At 37.6% G+C, this 18637-nt stretch overlaps 9 protein-coding genes across 9 annotated transcripts; 4 read left to right on the forward strand and 5 right to left on the reverse strand.

Moving 5' to 3' along the window:
* Positions 1-767: 767 nt before the first annotated feature.
* Positions 768-2219, forward strand: BEWA_016460 (hypothetical protein; the record flags this gene model as incomplete). The annotated part of the gene is made up of 1 exon (XM_004831363.1): positions 768-2219. One exon carries the CDS (start codon positions 768-770, stop codon positions 2217-2219), a length of 1452 nt encoding a protein of 483 aa, XP_004831420.1.
* A 425-nt stretch (positions 2220-2644) lies between these two features.
* BEWA_016470 (conserved hypothetical protein) lies at positions 2645-5392 on the reverse strand (the record flags this gene model as incomplete). Its single annotated transcript, XM_004831364.1, has 1 exon — positions 2645-5392. One exon carries the CDS (start codon positions 5390-5392, stop codon positions 2645-2647), a length of 2748 nt encoding a protein of 915 aa, XP_004831421.1.
* Positions 5393-7189: 1797 nt separating this feature from the next.
* BEWA_016480 (signal peptide containing protein) lies at positions 7190-7946 on the forward strand. Its single transcript, XM_004831365.1, has one exon. The coding sequence runs from the start codon at positions 7224-7226 to the stop codon at positions 7689-7691; it is 468 nt and encodes a 155-aa protein (XP_004831422.1). The 5' UTR covers positions 7190-7223; the 3' UTR covers positions 7692-7946.
* Positions 7947-8178: 232 nt separating this feature from the next.
* BEWA_016490 (signal peptide containing protein) lies at positions 8179-8559 on the reverse strand (the record flags this gene model as incomplete). The annotated part of the gene is made up of 1 exon (XM_004831366.1): positions 8179-8559. The coding sequence occupies one exon, from the start codon at positions 8557-8559 to the stop codon at positions 8179-8181; it is 381 nt and encodes a 126-aa protein (XP_004831423.1).
* A 135-nt stretch (positions 8560-8694) lies between these two features.
* BEWA_016500 (hypothetical protein) lies at positions 8695-11549 on the reverse strand (the record flags this gene model as incomplete). The annotated part of the gene is made up of 1 exon (XM_004831367.1): positions 8695-11549. The coding sequence occupies exon 1, from the start codon at positions 11170-11172 to the stop codon at positions 8695-8697; it is 2478 nt and encodes an 825-aa protein (XP_004831424.1). The 5' UTR covers positions 11173-11549.
* Positions 11550-11770: 221 nt separating this feature from the next.
* On the reverse strand, positions 11771-12665 carry BEWA_016510 (centrin, putative). The gene is made up of 6 exons (XM_004831368.1): positions 12427-12665; positions 12294-12361; positions 12174-12260; positions 12055-12135; positions 11962-12021; positions 11771-11927 (listed from the first exon to the last, which is right to left on the reverse strand). Exons 1-6 carry the CDS (start codon positions 12566-12568, stop codon positions 11841-11843), a joined length of 525 nt encoding a protein of 174 aa, XP_004831425.1. The 5' UTR covers positions 12569-12665; the 3' UTR covers positions 11771-11840.
* A 155-nt stretch (positions 12666-12820) lies between these two features.
* Positions 12821-14125, reverse strand: BEWA_016520 (2-C-methyl-D-erythritol 4-phosphate cytidylyltransferase, putative; the record flags this gene model as incomplete). Its single annotated transcript, XM_004831369.1, has 1 exon — positions 12821-14125. One exon carries the CDS (start codon positions 14123-14125, stop codon positions 12821-12823), a length of 1305 nt encoding a protein of 434 aa, XP_004831426.1.
* Positions 14126-14265: 140 nt separating this feature from the next.
* BEWA_016530 (conserved hypothetical protein) lies at positions 14266-16178 on the forward strand (the record flags this gene model as incomplete). The annotated part of the gene is made up of 4 exons (XM_004831370.1): positions 14266-15444; positions 15478-15669; positions 15709-15862; positions 15895-16178. 4 exons carry the CDS (start codon positions 14266-14268, stop codon positions 16176-16178), a joined length of 1809 nt encoding a protein of 602 aa, XP_004831427.1.
* A 464-nt stretch (positions 16179-16642) lies between these two features.
* On the forward strand, positions 16643-18417 carry BEWA_016540 (cathepsin E, putative; the record flags this gene model as incomplete). The annotated part of the gene is made up of 8 exons (XM_004831371.1): positions 16643-17185; positions 17221-17273; positions 17309-17433; positions 17469-17508; positions 17544-17688; positions 17724-17776; positions 17811-17896; positions 17933-18417. 8 exons carry the CDS (start codon positions 16643-16645, stop codon positions 18415-18417), a joined length of 1530 nt encoding a protein of 509 aa, XP_004831428.1.
* Between the last annotated feature and the right edge of the window lie 220 nt (positions 18418-18637).

An 18637-nucleotide genomic window follows, 5' to 3' on the forward strand; every position in this document is an offset into this window, starting at 1 on the left:
GGAGACCAGTGGAAGAATGGTAACGAGGATCATAACAGTAAGCTTGAAGCTCTAAGGGAGATTGCGACAAGGTCTACTACTCCAACTCAAGCTTCTCAGTAGTGACTAATGGATACCCTCCCTATGGACTTAATGCAGTATTATTCTTTAATATTTTGTTCACGCTCCGTCAGAGTGTGCATGCTCAATTAATGGTAGTCTTCTTTACATGTCTATACTCCTTATTCTGATGACATTCATAACCCATTATTCATTCATGGACGGATGACAGAGAGGAGGAATGTAATACTACTTGGACTCCTGGAGAGTAGTACCAGTGTTTCCATGGATAAACCATCCATGTATGCAGAATGACCATATGACAGTCTAATTTGAATGTAGAATCTCCCATTATACTTGTAGGAATGAGTCCTCTCAGTACCTCTTCATTCTTTCCACCCTACACATTTCTATGGAACCGAGAAATCTTGAACTCTCGACACAATTTATCCTAAAGAATATGTATACTAAACATAAGCTTTAGCAATGAAGAGATTACCTCTTCCGAGGACAGAAAGATCCCCATCATCGTCCTTATTCTTAATATACATACATAGGGTCCACTTGCATGATCTTCTTCTACCCATTCAGTAGACCTTTTGTTAGCCTTCTGTCATACCTATTGCGTATTGTTTATTGTCAATAGTCATCCTTGTGCACTACTCATTACTCATCCATACTGATCATCTTCATATCAGTTGAGAGGTGGAGTGGGATGAGGATTCAGTATGACTAAAAGTGTTGACATTGACCTTGGAAGACATCCTGGAAGTGGAGGACGAGTAGAACCGGATGGCGACAATAAATACTATTATGAGGATGGAAATGACAATATACCCCTTACACTCACTGTTGAGCACACTCTTAATCTTCCTGGATACAAGAAACTAGAGCACAGACCAGAAGACCAAGTTGTAAAGATTAAAGGGATTAAGAAGGGAGACACTCCTCAGAATGTGCTTCCTAACCCTTCTGGATATTCCAATGTCACAGAGGTGGCAGTCTACTACTGGTCAGGGGATGATAAATATGATAAACCCCTTCTACTTCAACTTGTTAAACTTGGTATTGATGAAGAATACTATACGTCCACTCCTGAGAACCCAAACTATTGGACTAAACAAGGGGGTATAAATAATAGTAATTTAAAGGATAGGCTTGACAGGCAGAACTGCAAGAATGGAGTCCATACTGTAAATATCTCGTACAAGCTTCGCGGAACTACCTCGTATGGTATTGGTTACTACTGTCCAGTTTGTAATCAGAGAATTACGGTAAGCTATCTTGATCCACCTGATCATGACCATTATCACTACTACTCACACACTATTGGACATCCTGGTTCTTCGTCCTCAATCTCAGTCTCTGGATTCAAGGACAAAGATAATTATCAAGTTGGACTCCCACCTGTTAAAGGTGCCCAGTTTATATCTGTCTACTGGAGACAGTTTACTGGTAAGCCTCTTCTCATTGCCTACCAACAAAGACCAGAAAGATGGTTCAGAAGAAATGCTAGTGATGGCAACACTTGGAGTGAAGTATCCCCGAATTTGATACCTGATCCTAGAGATACTAGTCACTATAGGAATAAAATCAAAGAGCTCCTAGACCTTAAGGAATATTACCCTAAACTTACCCCGGATTTATCTAAGATAGATAAATATTCCGATAGTATTACAGGTATATCCATAACTGTTGAAGCCATTACTGGGGATATCTATTCTATACTTGAGCACTCTCTGAATGGCCAACTATTTATGCTTACCGAAGTCAAACATAAGAGCAAGGTTCTAAAAGGTATAAGTTCTGATTATCCCTTGATTAGCATTACGGCCTACTATGACAAAGATGCTAGTACTGAGAGTGAAGATAAACTTGACTTGGTTGAACTTGCTGTTCAAATACTTGAAAGTGGGATTCATTATACCAGATATATATACTACGGCAGACCTAGTACAACTAAGGAAAACTCATGGTACGCATTTCTTAACTTAGGCACTCGGCCTAGTGAGGAAGATCTGAGGAAGGAAGTAGATAGAATTAATGAACTGAAAGATAAGAAATACAGTATGGATAAAATCATTAAGGCATCCCTGCAAGTTGCTAAACCTGGAGTGGGTGCAGGTGCTGCAGGATTTGGTACATGGAAACTATGGTCTGTACTCGCGACTCTAGTTTAATGGTCCGTGTCAGAATGAGACTCCCCCTATATACTCCTCTCTTCTCAGTAGGCAGGACTAGGGAGTCTCTAACCTTAACTATTGATGTATAACATTACTCGTTTTCTTATAAGGGTACATGTCTTGAGAGTACTCCCACAACCTACTCTTGTTCCTCTGTACACTCCTGATTCAAGGGTACCATGGTGAGCCAGTAGTCTCCCTTCTATAGAGTACCAAGACTACCAGTGAATCTAATGTACCAGTAGGAGTCTAGAGTAGGTACTAACAACGACAAAGAACCATTATAACATAGGTAAGCTGTAATAATGTAGAGTATATAATATGTATATTTATAATTTACGGGACTTTCAAGTGAATGCTTGAGGTTAGAAACAATTTTGTCTAATATGATATACCAGTTGGGACTTTAAAACATAATTTAACTATAGTAACAACTCTCTTTTCTTTATTGTTTCCTTTAGTCCTTGTTTGCGATACTTTTCTTTCTTTACTTCTCTAAGCTTACTCTTTCTGATTTCTTCTGCCTTTTCGTTTTGAACAGCCTTTTTAATTTTGTGTTGCTTTAATAGTTCCAAACGTTTTTTCAAGCGATGCTTACGTATAGTATGTACACGTTGAAGCATAGTTGCAATTGTTTTTTCACGTTCTGATGGATCCATTCTAACTTCTTCTGTGGAGGCCTTTTCAAACACCTTTGGTCTAGCAGAAAATGGAAGTTTTTCAATGATAGGCTTTGGAACTTTAATCTCGTTGAAATGTCTTGCAGGCCTTCTCAAGAGTTCCTTCTTTTCATAAACAGAATCTCTATTGACATCTGCGGGTTTTAGTTCAGAAATATTTTTCACTCTTCTGAAAGAATGATCCACCATTAAATTGAAGAATCGTTTTGTTTCTATAGAGACATATGACTTTAATATTACCAAGTCAGACATTAATATTCTATCTTCAAATGTTGCCCTGAATGATCCATTTTTATCTTCAGCCTTTTTAATTTGACCTCTTATACCAGATGCTGTCTGTATCTTTGACCCAATGCACTTTATAACTTCCAGTTCTGAATTAAACATTTTCTTTATGAATGCTGTATTCTTCATTATCTTGTATGGTTCTCCAAGAAGCTTAAGCTTCTTTACTATTTTAAAGTTTTGGTTTGTTCCTATAATTACGCCACTTGCTGATATTCTATAATTCTTAACTCTTTCCCAGTTTCTGATTGCGAGTATACCAAAATTTGGTGGTGCCATTGGTCCATATATATTAGCAAAGCAATGTAGATGTTCAGGTGTGTATTTTAGCATTTTGGTCCTTGTTTGGTTCCTATCTTCCATACAATATATTGGGAGTGACTGGAAGCGCCTCCATCCAACTGAAAACAAAAGAGGATCGTTGGTCTTAAGTATCTTTGGATGCCACCTATGTCTCTTTATTTTTAGTTGTAAAAATCCGCAACCTGTTTCAGATTGTTGCAGCCCTCCTATAATTATAGGATGACTAGCCATGTCAATGTTTTCAATAAAGGACTTTGGAATTCCACTTATACATATTTTTACGAATTGACCTACATTACCCAGATTTTCTAGTTCTAAAGTTTCACTATACATTTTTTTTTCTTCCATCTCCCTTAGTCTATCCATTTTCTCGTTATCTTCATCACCATTATCTGGTAGTTCATTTTCATTTTCATCAATTTCATCACTTAGGTTGATAAATTTTGCATTTCTGAGTTCCTGGAGCGATTCAACATCCCAATTTTTCTTCAGGGAATCTTTGAGTACTTTAGAAAAGTCTTTAAAGTGCAAATCTTCTTCCATATCACCGCGATATACCCTATTACTAATATCATCTAAAAGTGTAGATTCCAATGATTCAGATAAATTTTCAGACGATGATACAGACTCTGTATCTGAATCTTCACTGTCGAATGTGTCACTATCTTCCACAGCAAATTCTTCAGCGTTAGCTTCCAGCCCTGGTATTATTTCAATAGGTGCACTTGATTTATTTACTTCAGAGTGTTGTTGTAATTCTCTTACCATCTTTACAGCATCAGAAACACTAGATGGATCCTCATTAGGTAGCTGAGTAAAGTGTTCTTTGGTATTGTAAAGTTGAATATACATTGCATCGTCATCTAAAATTAAGTTGCCAACATCGGAATAAGGGGCATAAATATTTCTGTTTTTATCCTTCAATGTCCTAATTTCTGTATCTATTTCACATGGATCTTGGAAATTTGTGATAGATTCTATTATAAAGTCTCCTGCACCTGGGATGTGGACTCCTTGATTAGTATTTAATTTCCCTCCATAAATATATCCGTAGAATATACATTTTACTGTAGAGTCATCTGAGCTAGATTTATCAGATTTGGAATCTAATACTTCGAAACGTAATCCTATTGAGTATGGGTGGGAAAGTCTCCATGAAATAGTTGCAGGTTTTTGCGATATCAGATATCTACATAGCTTGTTCACATCATTCTTTCTATATTTGCCGTATTGTAGATCCTTAAAATAAAACATTTTAGCTCCATCGTATATTTCAGACCAGAAACGTTTTTTAAGAACTTTCTTGGTTTTACGCAAGGTCTTATTATCCTTGAAATTGTCTAAATGAGTACACAAGCCAATAATCCTAGGGAATCCATGTGTTTGCATCATGTTCACGAATTCAAAGGTTTCCATTTCAAATCCATATTCTGCATCAATCATTACGATGGCAATATCCGCAATTTTTGAGCAATCTATCATATCTATCATTGAGTTTCCACACTCTACAATCGTTAACCTGCGATTTTTAGATGATACAAATGTAATCGGTCCATTTATACTTGAAATATTGCGTTTGGCAAACTGCTTAACGAGCGACGTTATCAAGGTACTTTTTCCTACACCCTTTGGACCTTGTACCACGACAACCAGCGGAGGTGGAACCTGTGCATCTTTATGTATCTTTGGTTTGTGTAAACGCTTCTCTAAAACTTCACTAGCGTGCTGAACGCGTCTATGTACAGACCTTCTACCTCCGCTAAATGTGAATGCCTTGCTATTGTGACCAACAGGCTTTTCTGCTTCCTTCTTTGTTTTTTTAGAGCCTTTAGTGGCGTTCCTATGTTTTGGAGACTTCTTATTATGTTTCTTTTTTACTACATTACTCACTAGACTGTCCATTTCTACAAAGTATGAATATGAGACTACAGGGATTGTACATTATACAAAATAAGGGTCAATCATTATATTTTACAAGAAAAATAAGAGTTACGACGGTTAGGCACCTATAGAAGAATCCCATACCCACTACATTTATTCTTGCACTTTATAAACAAGTTTCAGATGTTATATCACCCATATTTTTGCCATATATTCACATTTTGACATTTTCCCCTTGTTTTAGTATCAGAATCGCGCCTTATGCTGACGTTATCCTCTGAGCTGCAACTAGAAGATTGGCGTTTGTATCCGTAGGCAGATGTATTTACTAAGGAGACACTAGTAGGGCTATACAAATGTCAATTAATGGATTATGAGCTCCGTATACCGCAGGTGTAGATAAATGGCGATTTAGACTGCGAACTAGATGATCGTGGGAGTTTAATCTCTGATATACTGACGTGATACGAATATCAAAGTTATCTATACATGGTGCAGTGATAGTATAACCATTAGGTTCATGTATATCTCCTGTACAATAGTGGAAGATACAAATGAAGAAGATAGAACTCAGCAAACATTCAATATAGAGAACCAAATGATCAATTTTCCTCTTTAGACCATTGATAACATCATGTTTTCTCGATATAACATACAAATTTTTATCTGTTTCGCAAGATCTGGGATTCCCTTATTTTTAGCCTTATTTATATAATTTCTTGTACTTGGTCCTACACTAATCAGCCATCGAGGATCACATTAATATGAATTAAAGAGTCTAACTACTGCCAAAATATACGTGAATGCCTAGTTTTTACTGGGTCTTCCTGCTCTATTGTATCAGACCCTCCAATATAAGCTCTTGAGACAATTCTATTAGCATACTAGTATTTATAATGTACCACCAATTCCTAGTGAGAGTTGAGTGAAATCTAATTCACCAACAAACACAACATTATACATTATCTATAAAACATTTCAAGGACTGCTCTGTTCATGCCTTCATAATCTATTTAAATGAAATCAATAGGTAAATAGAATGGGTGAAGGATCCGTATAGGTTGTAGACAATTATGTAACGAAAGATTAGATTACATAACTTAACAAAGACTTGCATGTCTAAGAAGGAACATAAATGAAGCTATAAATATCACTAATGCACGGTAACACTATGGAAAGGGGAATGTCAGATATTTTATAGTCATTTCATTCATTTCTTTGACTCATGTTTTTTTTTTCAGCATCCCACAATCATTCAGACAAGAATTACCTGCTCCCACAACTCCGACCACAGGAAGTAATGACCATTTTCTCTAGTTATTCAAACAAAAGCAATGTATACAGATATATGGTACACATGATAAGAATAAAGGAGCTTTATGTTGGATACAGTCACAACACCTACAAAGGTGTTGACCAAGAATATTCTGGAAACCAACTTATTATACCTTAGAGGGAATAAAGAATGACAAATGACTACGGGAATGATCTAAAAGTAGCTCTTTGAAGACTAATTCCCGAAATGTGTGCTAGTACGTTTGAGGAATTACAACAAACCGCATTCATTCAAGATAAAATAGATGTGTTCTCTACTTTACCCAGAGAATATGCAAAAATTTGCAAATATACCTTTTGGATAGAGATTCTTCGTTTGGAAGAACACCAATGCAAATGCAGACACCTTTCATCTCACACATCTGAGAGTAATTCTCCACATTTTCAAAACGCAGAGCAATATAAAAATGACTTGAAGCATTCCCGTGGATATTTGCCAGTAGTATACAGGGAGATTCTAGCCACCCCATTAATGTTGTATTTAAGAAGTTTATTCTTTGCAATTCCTCGCATAAAAATGAAGTTTATCGCAGTGCTATGTTCATTTTGGTTGGCTGTCAGCTGCAATGCTGCTGATCAGTGGGTTACACTAGATTTCACAAACCCGGATGCTTCTCGAATACAGATAGTTGAGAGAGTATCGTATGGTGTAACAAGCAAAGATTTCGTTCCAAATTCGGGGTTCCGTGTAGAAAAGGTAACTTCTGGTAATGTCACATTATGGGATGGTAAGAAGGAGGAGTGGTGTGCTTCTACTCATTACCATAACAGGGATGAGGTCCATCTACTTCACTTGGAAACTAAGGACGGAACTTTTGATGAGAGTGTATGCTTTGAGAAGAATTCTGATGGATCATGGAAGAAGATCGATAAAATGGTCTTCCAGAATAAGCTAAAACAGATAAGCCACGGTTCAGCAACTGCTTACGATATGCATGATGTCAAAGCACAGGAGAGAAAGGCGCGGGAACGGGCTACAAAGTAGGCTTATCAGTAATAATGAGGATAAATGTTTGTACTACACACTATACCAGTGGCATGCAGCCGCTGTAAAACATCATCCGAGGATCAATTTGAAAACTCTGAGAATCATAACCACGCACGAAATGATACAGAATTTCTAAAACTATTCACGGATTTCCACATAAAGCAATGTAGTTGTCGGAAATGACATTTGACTTAAAATGGCAGTGACCTTTTGTCTGCAAAATTTGCGACAATAAATTTACACAACACACCGTCTACACGATAATGATATTCATGTGTTTCGTAGAAAAACGGTCAGCTGAGCGTATACTATTATGTCTATGGACGATAGGAAGTCAGATCCCAAGTCTTTGAGCCATCACTTTCTGTTCGCGGAAACGTCAACGCATCTGCAAAATAGAACCGTGTAGACCAGAAATGCTCATACTATGCCATGTAAAAGTTATGGTACAAGTTACGATGTTAGGAAGCTAGTCCGGTATAATTCAGTCAAGATCTCTATCTACGACCTCTCTGAGATCTCTCATGAGCTTATCATGAAGATATTCATGGCCATGGCTGTGGTATTGTCTGTGATCTTCGTGGTCCTGATCATCATAGATGATCTGTCGCAAATGTTTCGTATGTGCGCTCTCTTCATGCTTGTGATCTCCGTGATGTTCGTGTTCATGGTAGTTATGATGATCATGCTTCTTCTTTTCGTGCTGTTTCTTCTGTTTTTTACTATACTTGTTGCTATTACTCTTCCTTTGGTTCTTTCCTTTGTCTTTCCCGAACCAACGAGTGGATTGGGCCTCATTGGAGAGCGTTAGCGCATCTCCAAGAGCCAGAAACACAAAAACTAGTAAAATCGCAAGAGGCCTCATTACGAATACACTCTTACGTACTAAAAGGGGATACACATTTGTCTATACACACTCGGCACCCAACAGCACACACCTACCTTCTAGACACCCTTGCTATAACTAGGGATATAAAGAAATAAATGAATAACTTTACACCTATACTACAGGTGGTGGAGTGTTCAAAACACTTGCAAGATCTGGAATCGGAAGGGACAACAAATTCATGTCCACTTCGTTAGAGTGTGCACTATCTTCCAGTTCTTGACCATTGTACACGATTGGAGTACTGAGGAGCTTTATTGCATCCTTATCAAACTCAGCACTGGAAAGAGCATCGTGTGGGATCGACTGGAACAAAAGTCCAGAGATATCCAAACTTGAAGAATCCTTGTCCAGGTATGCATCACTGGACAATTCAGCAATATCATCTTGCGAATTGTGTTGCGTGTAAATAGACGCAAGAGATTCGAGTGATCCAGATTTCTGATCGGGGCTTTTCGAGAAACTTCCAGAATAATCAGAGCGGTTGTCAGGATCACTTTCACCTGTCTGTTCGTATCTTGACTTAAATCTTCTTGATAGCCTCTTGAGATCCGGAGAGGGGTATTCTATATCAGGATGTGCGGTCTTTATTCTTTTGAGATAAGTACTCTTTACACGTTCCATCATGAGTTCTTGTCGTATTCTCTCCAATTGTATGTTATTTGAAGGCTCTGCTTCCTTTTTCTTGGACCCAAAGTAAGTTGAGGGCGTACTTGTCAATTCGAGTGGTAGATAAGTATCCTCAGCTTTTGCGGATTGTTCTTGTGTGTCTGACTGATCCGCAATGTTGTTTACAGGGGTCTCTGCTGTCTTGGGGTAGTATATTGGAATGTTTAGTAAATTCCCACTGGCAACCTTTAGAGGATCACAGTGTCTGTAACGTTTTGAATTTTCTTCATGTTGCTTCGCAAAACTGTATACAGCGTTTAGCACATCGTCCTGTTCCATTATTACATTTGCCCTTGGATCATCAATAACATCAACGTTTTTATTCAGGGCATGTCTTGATCTCTTACGTTTACCCCGTCTAGTAACCATAAATTCCTGTGTATCCTGTGAAACGTCCTCTTTATCGTTTTCCTGTGCATAAAGAGGAAGTTCCGGAATTTGAGAGGCCAGCTTCGGGAACATGGCAAAGAGTTGTGATCTAGATGTATCCAAATTGGGATCAACATCATCAACTGAATCAATGGTGGATGTGTCTGGGTCTATACTTGGCCACGTCGTCTTGTACGCAAATCCAAGTGTGATTGTTCCATCATCTTTCCCATATCCAGATACATCAGCATGTGGTCTTGGAATATCCACAGGAGGAGCATCCTGGTTTGCTGTATTGTCATCTGTTGTTGCATCTATTGAAATTGGAGGAGGAACAACGTGAGTACCATCACTAGAGAACCTGGGGTTATCCAGAAACAGAGAGCTATGTGGCAACTCTGTAGCTAGTAACGTAAACAAATTTACGGAATACAAAACCAATCTATCCTTTAATGGATGCTTGCTCGTTTCTGGTACCTTGTTAAGCAAGAGCTTTACAAGTTCGGCATCTTCATCTACAATTGTCAGGCCAGTTGTAACAGGTGCAGAAACCTGCCTAGAAACTCGCTTTTGTGATCTTGAAGTATCTTCATAACTGTAGTCCAAAAGAGCAGATGTTTTGATATGCCTGCCAGAATAGGAGCTTTTGGATGATCCTACAGATCTAGATCTTGTATCCATATTTCTAGTTCTCATATTTCTTGTGTAGTAGCCAGACTCTGATACAGTTCTGGACTCCTTTTTCTTATTTCTTTGGCCACGCTTTAGCCTCGGTTCATCTTCCAAGTCCTTGATATGCAAACTCCCATCTTGCTTAACGGCTTGAGGAAGAACTAAACCAGATACTTGCAGGTCAAGTGTATTGTGAATACCCGGAGCAAGAGGAACGGCTGGATTCAATGGGTCGACCGGAAGAAGATCCTGGGTTGTATTTTCTGGATATTTTTCTTCTGGGACATCGCAAGAGTTGAAAATCGGATCCCAGACATTGAGAGCACATACCCAAGTGTCCGGAAGTTTGTTTGTATCAACGTTAAATGGAAGCCTTCGCCACTTTTTGCAATTTTCACATTGAGCCCAATTCTCAACCATTGTAGTTATAGGAACCTCCACAGGAACCTTTTGCTGCTTCGCCACTTGGGCCTTGCTCTTTTTCTTTTTAGATTTTACCAATGGTTTTATATAGTCACTATCAATCTCCATGGAAAGTTTTTGGTTAAGACCCCCGTAAATGTCCATGGTAACATCCTGCTGATGACCTCCTTTTACAGGTGGTACATAGTCCCCGTCAGAAAGGTCATTTGGTTGTTCCAATCCATCACTATTAGAGTCATTTCCATCTTCTATCGACAAATCACCACTGTATGGAAGCTCGAATTTTTTAATGAGACTATTTAAGTCAGTCGGTATATCAAATGACTCATTTGGACCAAGCTCAATTGGAATATTGAGATTGTTAATAATTTCGAGAGTGCTAATTTGTTCATCGTCGTAGCTTCCAACCTCCTCCTTGAGGCTTGCGCCTAGACCAGAGGAATCGTGTCCAGCATTCATACTGCAACAGCACTATAATGTCTAAAAATAGAACTAGAAAGTTGCTATTCAGAAGCAATAAACACCAGTACGTGTGGGTTTTATTTTCCGAAGAAATCAAGCTGACATCATGTGCTCTCTTTTTTATACACGTCAAAACCCTGCGTTAAAACGATATCTTGTAAACTTATGCACAGTTAAGTTCAAAAGAGTAGCAAATATTCTATAGAAGCACAGTTCTAGTACGGGAATTGTTATTTTAAATACTTATTATACATAGTCAAGTTACGCACCGAATGAGGGCAAATTGACACTTGGCAAGCACAAAACGGCAAGTTTATATGCGTGTCTACCAAAATATTAAATGAGCAGACTTAAAACCTAAACAAATAAACTATAAAATCGAGTGCACATACCAAACCAGTCATTCTCCCATCCCCATCACTATACATACATTAGTGGCCATACACATGGCTGTGCGGAAACATTTGCATCTACTTGTCATGTCTAGTAAATTAGGCATCAAATTCTATACAATGAGTGCAATTTCAGGCCCAAAATAGCCTCGCATCAGAGCCTGATAGGGCTCATACTAGGCTCCATGAATCATTCTATGACAGTGTAAATATTTGTTATTGATAAGCAGCAATGCTGCTATATACATAAAAGTGTACAGCTAGCTGCGAGTGCTAAAATAAGTTGGACTTCCTCATAACTCTTATAAACTCATTTTCGCTTATAAATCCGTCTCCATCCTTATCAGCCTCCGCTATCATCTAAGAGATTTTTATATTATCCAATCTATCGTACCTGGTGTAACTCCTCATCCGATATAATTTCTCCGAGCTCCTCAGACACCCTCTTGAGGCTCTGCGCAAGTGTGATGCTATTTCGTGTATTTACCTGAAAACTGATCGTTCCAGTATTCGGATCGGCGAATAGTTGGTATGCTTTCATTATCTCTTCGAGAGGATCGCGTTCCAGCTGGTGGTGACGGTTAGAACAGGAGTGTATAGACTTACAACTTTGGAACTCATTATTGAAAAGTAATCCTCGTAGGAGATTGTCCCAGAACCATCCTTATCAACCATATTGAGAATGCCTCGTATCTGAAGACTATTATTCCATCAGGGGTCTCGTACCTCCTCCTTTGTTGGATCAAATCCCAACGCTTTCATAACAACTTTAAGCTCTTTGGCATCGATTCGTCCTAAATTTTCATGATTTACATGGAGAACAGCGGGGTGTAGATGATAAATAAAGGCAGCACGTTACCTGACTGGTTGGTATCAAAGATCTCAAATGCCTCCTTCAATTCAATTTTTTGATCATCAGTTAGTTCACGTCTCCTCCTGAATTGATGTGTAGAATTTATAGGCCCTAGGCGAGCGTGAGCAATCATTGGCCTCGTTAGCATTAAAATATGAGATTTTACATGTAAAAAGGTTTTATATGTGCAATTAGCATAAAATTTATTAAAGAAGATAGTAGCGCAAATAGTATAAACTCATACTGAGAATTTTCTACGCAACGACATCCTGTGGGTAGACACGACATCAACGGATAGCGCGCGCTATCTAATAGATAAATTATAAAGCGGATCCAGACGGTAGATTATGCAAATTGTATGATAGAGTAAATGTGTGCAATTTCAACATTAATTTGAGTGTTATGAAAAGTATGTCTTCCAGAGCAGCATCTTGCAAAGCTCAACGTCGTCTGCTGTAGTGATCTTGATGTTGAATTTGTTACCCTTAACAAGCTGTACATCACCACTTTTACACTCCTCTATGAAGCTCGCATCGTCGCTAAGGGAAGGTGCGCAAGAATCTTGGTTACTCTCCTTTTCATCTTCAACACTACCAAGTATACGCTTGTAAGAATCCATGATTACCCCAAATTTGAATGCCTGTGGAGTTTGGATGTTATAAATGTTCGACCTGTCTATAGTAGAGTCCACAATTCTACTACCGTCTTTATCAAGTATCCTCTTGAGGGTGTCCACACTCTTGTATCCGGGAATTGCGCAATCATACTTCTTCGCAGTTTCTACGAGTTCTCTTATGTTCATTAATCTTAAAAGTGGTCTTGCTCCGTCATGCATCAATACAATGTGATTAGCGTTAAAATTTTGTTGCACATTCTCTGTATAGTTTTCGATGTGCTTTAACCCATTGTAAACTGAAAAGTACCGTTCACTACCAGCTTCACAGAATGTGATCAACTTCTGTTTTGAACCTACACTTTCAATTGTGTTTGATCCAAATATTGAGCCCTTTTCAACGTCGTAAACAAGTGAAACGAGATCAGAATAAACGCTATAATCTATCGATTCTCCACATGTTTCCATGTTAGGTCTATATACTCTTGCACATTTACAGACTGGGTTTTTACAGCCCTTTGCCAATGTACTGTTTTTTGTATAGTTTGGGTTCCGTATATAATTTATAAAATCAATGTGTTTATAAATCTGCCCTATGATATACTTGTACCACGATTGATTTGTAGCAATAACTACCTCGTCAACAAGGGAGCTATTTAGAAACTCGGCCAAAGAATACAAGAATACTGGGATTCCGTGGATGGATATGAGCTGTTTGGACGTTGGAAGTCCCTCAGGCACGGTCACATTCTTGACTTTATCTATGGATTCACTGAACCTATTACCAACACCCCCGCATAGCATCATAGCAATGCACTTTTCCCTCGTTTGTATGGTTCCATTAGCGTTGCAAGTTACTGAACATTGCCCTTTATGGCAAGTGTCTACAGAATCACTGTTCTGGACACGAAGTCGAGAACCACTGGCCTCTGATGGATGATTTCTATGAATAACATTGTTTATACCCTTTACTATGCCGTTTTGGTGAATCAAGTGTCTAAAGTTAGACTTTCCCAGAATATATGAGTCTACATTGAAATTTGTCCACAATTTATTCACTATTAATAGCAATAATACAAATTTACTGTACATGTATAATACACAACTGTTTTCGTTGATAAAATGTGCGATAGTTTACGTTTTATGAGTGGGAATAAGGGTCCAGATGTGTGGCAGCGCAAAGATTCTGTAGCACGAGAAGAGCTTTTTAGACGCAAGGAATTTTGACTTTTATGATAATAGCACAGTATTACTGTGCTAAACTACTTTGGTATCTACTGATATGGAGATGTGAAGCCACTTGTCACCCAAATAACTTTTTGAGATGTGAAGTTAGACATATAGAGAGGATAAACAGGGATTTTTACCATATAGAAGCAGAGTTTAGAGATGGTAAGGTAGGAAAATACTCAGAATCCCAATACACATGGGAAAACCAACAACATATTCCTTATGGCAAAGACGATAATGGCTACTTTTGCAGAGATTCCTTTTATATAAGAGAATATAGAGATCTACTGATAAATAAAAATGCATCTATTACCTCGTTTTATGGTCTGGAATATGATGAAGAACACAAGATGTCTGAGAAATCATCACATGAGGATGATATATCCATAGAATCTCGTGCTTTATACACTGCACTAAAGGAGAATGAATGGTATATAGAGACATCTGCACGTCAGTACAGGTTAACTACCCTTCCTCTCAACGTAAAGGTGATTTTAGAGGTCAAAAATGTAGATTCTAAACCTTCCAGCAAGTTTATTCTACTATTTCCATATCATGAAGCCATTCATATGGGTGACTTGGAAGTTTATAACAAAGATACAGGGAATAAATATGCTACGCAATTTCTCAATTGTATAAATAGACCATCCACAGAATGCCAGTGGAATACGCTACTTTATAATTCATGGAAATGGAGATTTAATGAGAAATGTATTTGTGCCCCTTTAGCTGTATCCATTACGTTTGATAGGCAAATTGAACCACAGGAATTTATTAAGATAGTTGTAAACTACAAATTAGGGCGCCCATTTAGTACTCTGAAGGATAACATTGCCTTTGACGATGATCAGCGTGTTATTTTTAGCACAAATACCCATTTATTGAGTGGATACAAAATTGGAGAGCAACGCACTTACTATTCGATAAGCCACACGTCTGATGTAGAAGTTGTATCTTTGCATTTAAAAGCGAATGTTAGTGAAATAAAGGAAAAGATTTACATGTCTGGTCCATATTATCATGTTTTTCCACTTTCGCTTGGAGAATCTCTTACACTTCGGTTTCCTTACCCATCAAGTTTAGAATACATTTCACAAGCTGTAAGGCATGTTAGTATAGGTATTTGGAATTACAGGGTTAATGAAGAATTTTTGGTATTAAATGAGGCATCAGAGGCAAGGGTAAGCTTTTTGACAAAAATTATTAATAATCAGGAATATAATGCCAAATTAGCCAAGATTTTCGAAAGAGATTCTGCCAAGGGAACTGTGGATACACATCACTCATTTTCATTTGAGGCCGTATTTCCACAAAGGGCTAAAAACTTTTACTTTTATGATACCATTGGAAATATTTCAAGTGCATACCTGGACAGAAATGTAGGAGATAAATACAAGGTAGCCTATGTAAGTTTATTATACATACACTTGACATATTTTCCATAGTTGGTTCCAAGATATCCACTAGTTGGGGGTTGGAAATCTGCTTTCAACACAGAGTACTCACATCCAATTTTGGGCAACCCCTTGGAGATTTTATTGCCTCATTCGATTCTTTTATATACAGAATCGTACAAAGTCATAATAGAATTTCCAATAGGTACGTTTTATGGCAACATATGAACATTGTAGGCTCTTGTGACATAATCGTAACCCCTCCATCTGGAATAAAGTGTAGAGTAGAAACGGTAAAAAGACATATTCTTGGTCTCGAATTTGAGAAAAGCATTGCAACTTTGCATATAGAACGCATGTTCCCAAAAAATGTAGAGCATTTCCCATATATTCGAGTGGATTACAGGAGGACTTTCTGGTGGATTCCTAAGCTCATATGTACTGCCACAATTCACCTTTTCCTTTTGTACATCATATGTCGCATATTTTTGGGATTTAGGAGAAAATTGGAATCTCTATAACTTTTTGTGCCCCTTGTCGAATTCTATTCTTGATGTCGTTTTAGATCGTAAAAATTTGGGGACTTATGGTATCATATGACATTATTCTACTAAAAGATATGATCTTATTCTCTAAAAATGTTCAAGAAGCCATTAAAATCAATATTTTGCCAACAAACGCAGAGACATTCTATGGGGAATAAAAACTACCTTTTGTAGTATAAAAATCGCACACATTAAACATCCTATTCAACTTTTGTGTTTATTTTCATATTTTATCAATAAATAACCGGGGTGTGTAGGTGTGTACGCCTGGATTTGTGAACAAGTACCTTCTTCTCTGGGATGTCTCAATGACATCTATATAAATTTCATAAATTCGCGCTTCAATGTTAATATTTTGTTGTAATCTACATAAATCGGGGAATCTCTAAAATGTGTAGGAATTTGTAGTCGTGACGTCGTTTTTTGATTTATCCACAAAGATGTTGTATCTACTAGTACTCTTTTATCGCATTTACACAATTAAGACCGTACACTCTATAAGTAGTCATGGAATTGCAAAGGAACGCTATCCACAAGTTTCTCATGTCAATTTGATCGATGCCTATGCGGTTGCGAATACACACAATGGAGGGAACTGTTTAAGTTTTAACCTTGATAAGAGTGTAAACCACTTACATTCCGATAATAATGGGCTAAAGACTGGTCTTCATGGATACCTAGAATATCCTAGAATGTTAACATCGCAACTACTTGTAAAGCCAGAGTATTCCATACAGCTGCACCGATTTTCAAGCAAGCATGGTAAAGCCATCAAAGAAAAGAATGAACTTGATGATTCAAGAAACGGTGAAACAAAGATCTCTAAGGAGCCTATAGATGCATCAATTGATGTAAATAAAGAAAATAAAAATCGCACTGTCCCTGAATCATCCATAAATTTAAGGCAATATTTACTGAATTTCGAAAATAGTCAATATTTTGGCGAAATACAAGTTGGGACGCCTCCAAAGAATTTTGTTGTGGTTAGGACAATTGCATGCATTACACTATACTATAGGTATTTGATACTGGGTCCAGTCAGTTGTGGATACCATCTAGCAAGTGTTTGAGGTTTGTGTTACTTCTTTAAATGGATACTTGTGCAGAAATGGCCCAAATGGTTGCCAAGGTCACAGAATCTTTGACCCATCATATTCAAAGACTTTTGAACCAATGAAAAAGGGAAAAGGCATTGTAAGCGCTTATATCAGATATGGAACGGGAGAGTGCAGTAAGTCGTCTTTATTACCCTAAAAGTGAATTTAGTCTTATCTCTCGGGTTTGATAATGTCAAGATAGGGTCATTGTAAGAGTAATCATTGTGATATAGTAATGCAACAGGGAAATAAAACATCAGCCGATTGGTCTATCTGTGCTAGAAAGTGAACATCCATTTGGAGATTTACCGTTTGATGGTCTTGTTGGTCTGGGATTTCCTGATAAAGAGTTGGAATCCACACCTATTTTTGACTCAATTATTGACCAGGTACAAATCACTAATATTTTTAAAATGTTATATAGAAACTATTAAAACGCAATATTATCGCATTTTACATGTCAAAAGACGCGGATCAGTAAGATTTGTTCATTGATTTATAAAACTTTCAGACCAGGATCACTCTCGTTTGGAAGTGTTGACCCAAAATATGTGATTCCAGGTCACAGTCCTTGGTGGTTTCCAGTAGTATCTACAGGTATATTCTACACATACAATTTATGGGAATATTCAGACTATTGGGAAATAGGTCTTTCGTCCCTTTTGTTAGGAGATGAAGAAGTTGTTAATGGCAAATGCAATGCTGCCATTGACACGGGAAGCAGTCTAATATCCGGTCCTTCATCCATTATTTTACCATTATTAGACAAGATTGATGTTTATGAAGATTGTTCTAACATCAATGACCTACCAACACTTTCGTTTGTCTTTACGGATATCCTAAAACGTAACATAAAGTTTGACTTGAGCGGACCGGACTATGTGATAAGGGATGGAGATAAATGCTTTATTGGAATAGTAAATATGGATATACCAAAAAAAGAACTTTTTGTATTAGGAGCAACATTCATAAGGAGATATCTTGCGATATTTGATAGAGATTATATGGCCGTTGGCCTTGTTCCTGCAAATCAGAATTCCGCGGATGAAGAGGGTAAAAAAACCCAAAAGGAACTGGAAGATAAATTTGAGATAAAAGGTATGTACTCATCCATATAATCAACAATTTTTCAGAGTTTATGTTTGGAGAAAATTATATTTTTGCGTTCATAATCATTGCGATTATAACCGTTTCTTTTGTTTACTTTATAATGAACACATGAGTTTGTCATACAACTACCTTAAAAGTAGGGTTCACAGCTTGTATAACAAATAGTCAACGGTATACATATTTATAGATATAGTAGACGCTGGTCTTATCACATTTTACCATATTTAC

This window comes from Theileria equi (assembly GCF_000342415.1).
Source record: "Theileria equi strain WA chromosome 4 map unlocalized gcontig_1105471998858, whole genome shotgun sequence".
NCBI lineage: Eukaryota > Apicomplexa > Aconoidasida > Piroplasmida > Theileriidae > Theileria > Theileria equi.

What these genes read in the sequence shown, in the direction of transcription:
- BEWA_016480 (XM_004831365.1), top strand. Translation starts at nt 7,224, where the DNA reads ATGAAGTTTATCGCAGTGCTATGTTCATTTTGGTTGGCTGTCAGCTGC.
- BEWA_016510 (XM_004831368.1), bottom strand. Translation starts at nt 12,568, where the DNA reads ATGCTAACGAGGCCAATGATTGCTCACGCTCGCCTAGGGCCTATAAAT. An exon ending in CTTTGATACCAACCAGTCAG is followed by an intron (nt 12,362 to 12,426) that starts GTAACGTGCTGC and finishes ATGAAAATTTAG; the next exon opens with GACGAATCGATGCCAAAGAG. An exon ending in CAATAATGAGTTCCAAAGTT is followed by an intron (nt 12,136 to 12,173) that starts GTAAGTCTATAC and finishes CGTCACCACCAG; the next exon opens with CTGGAACGCGATCCTCTCGA.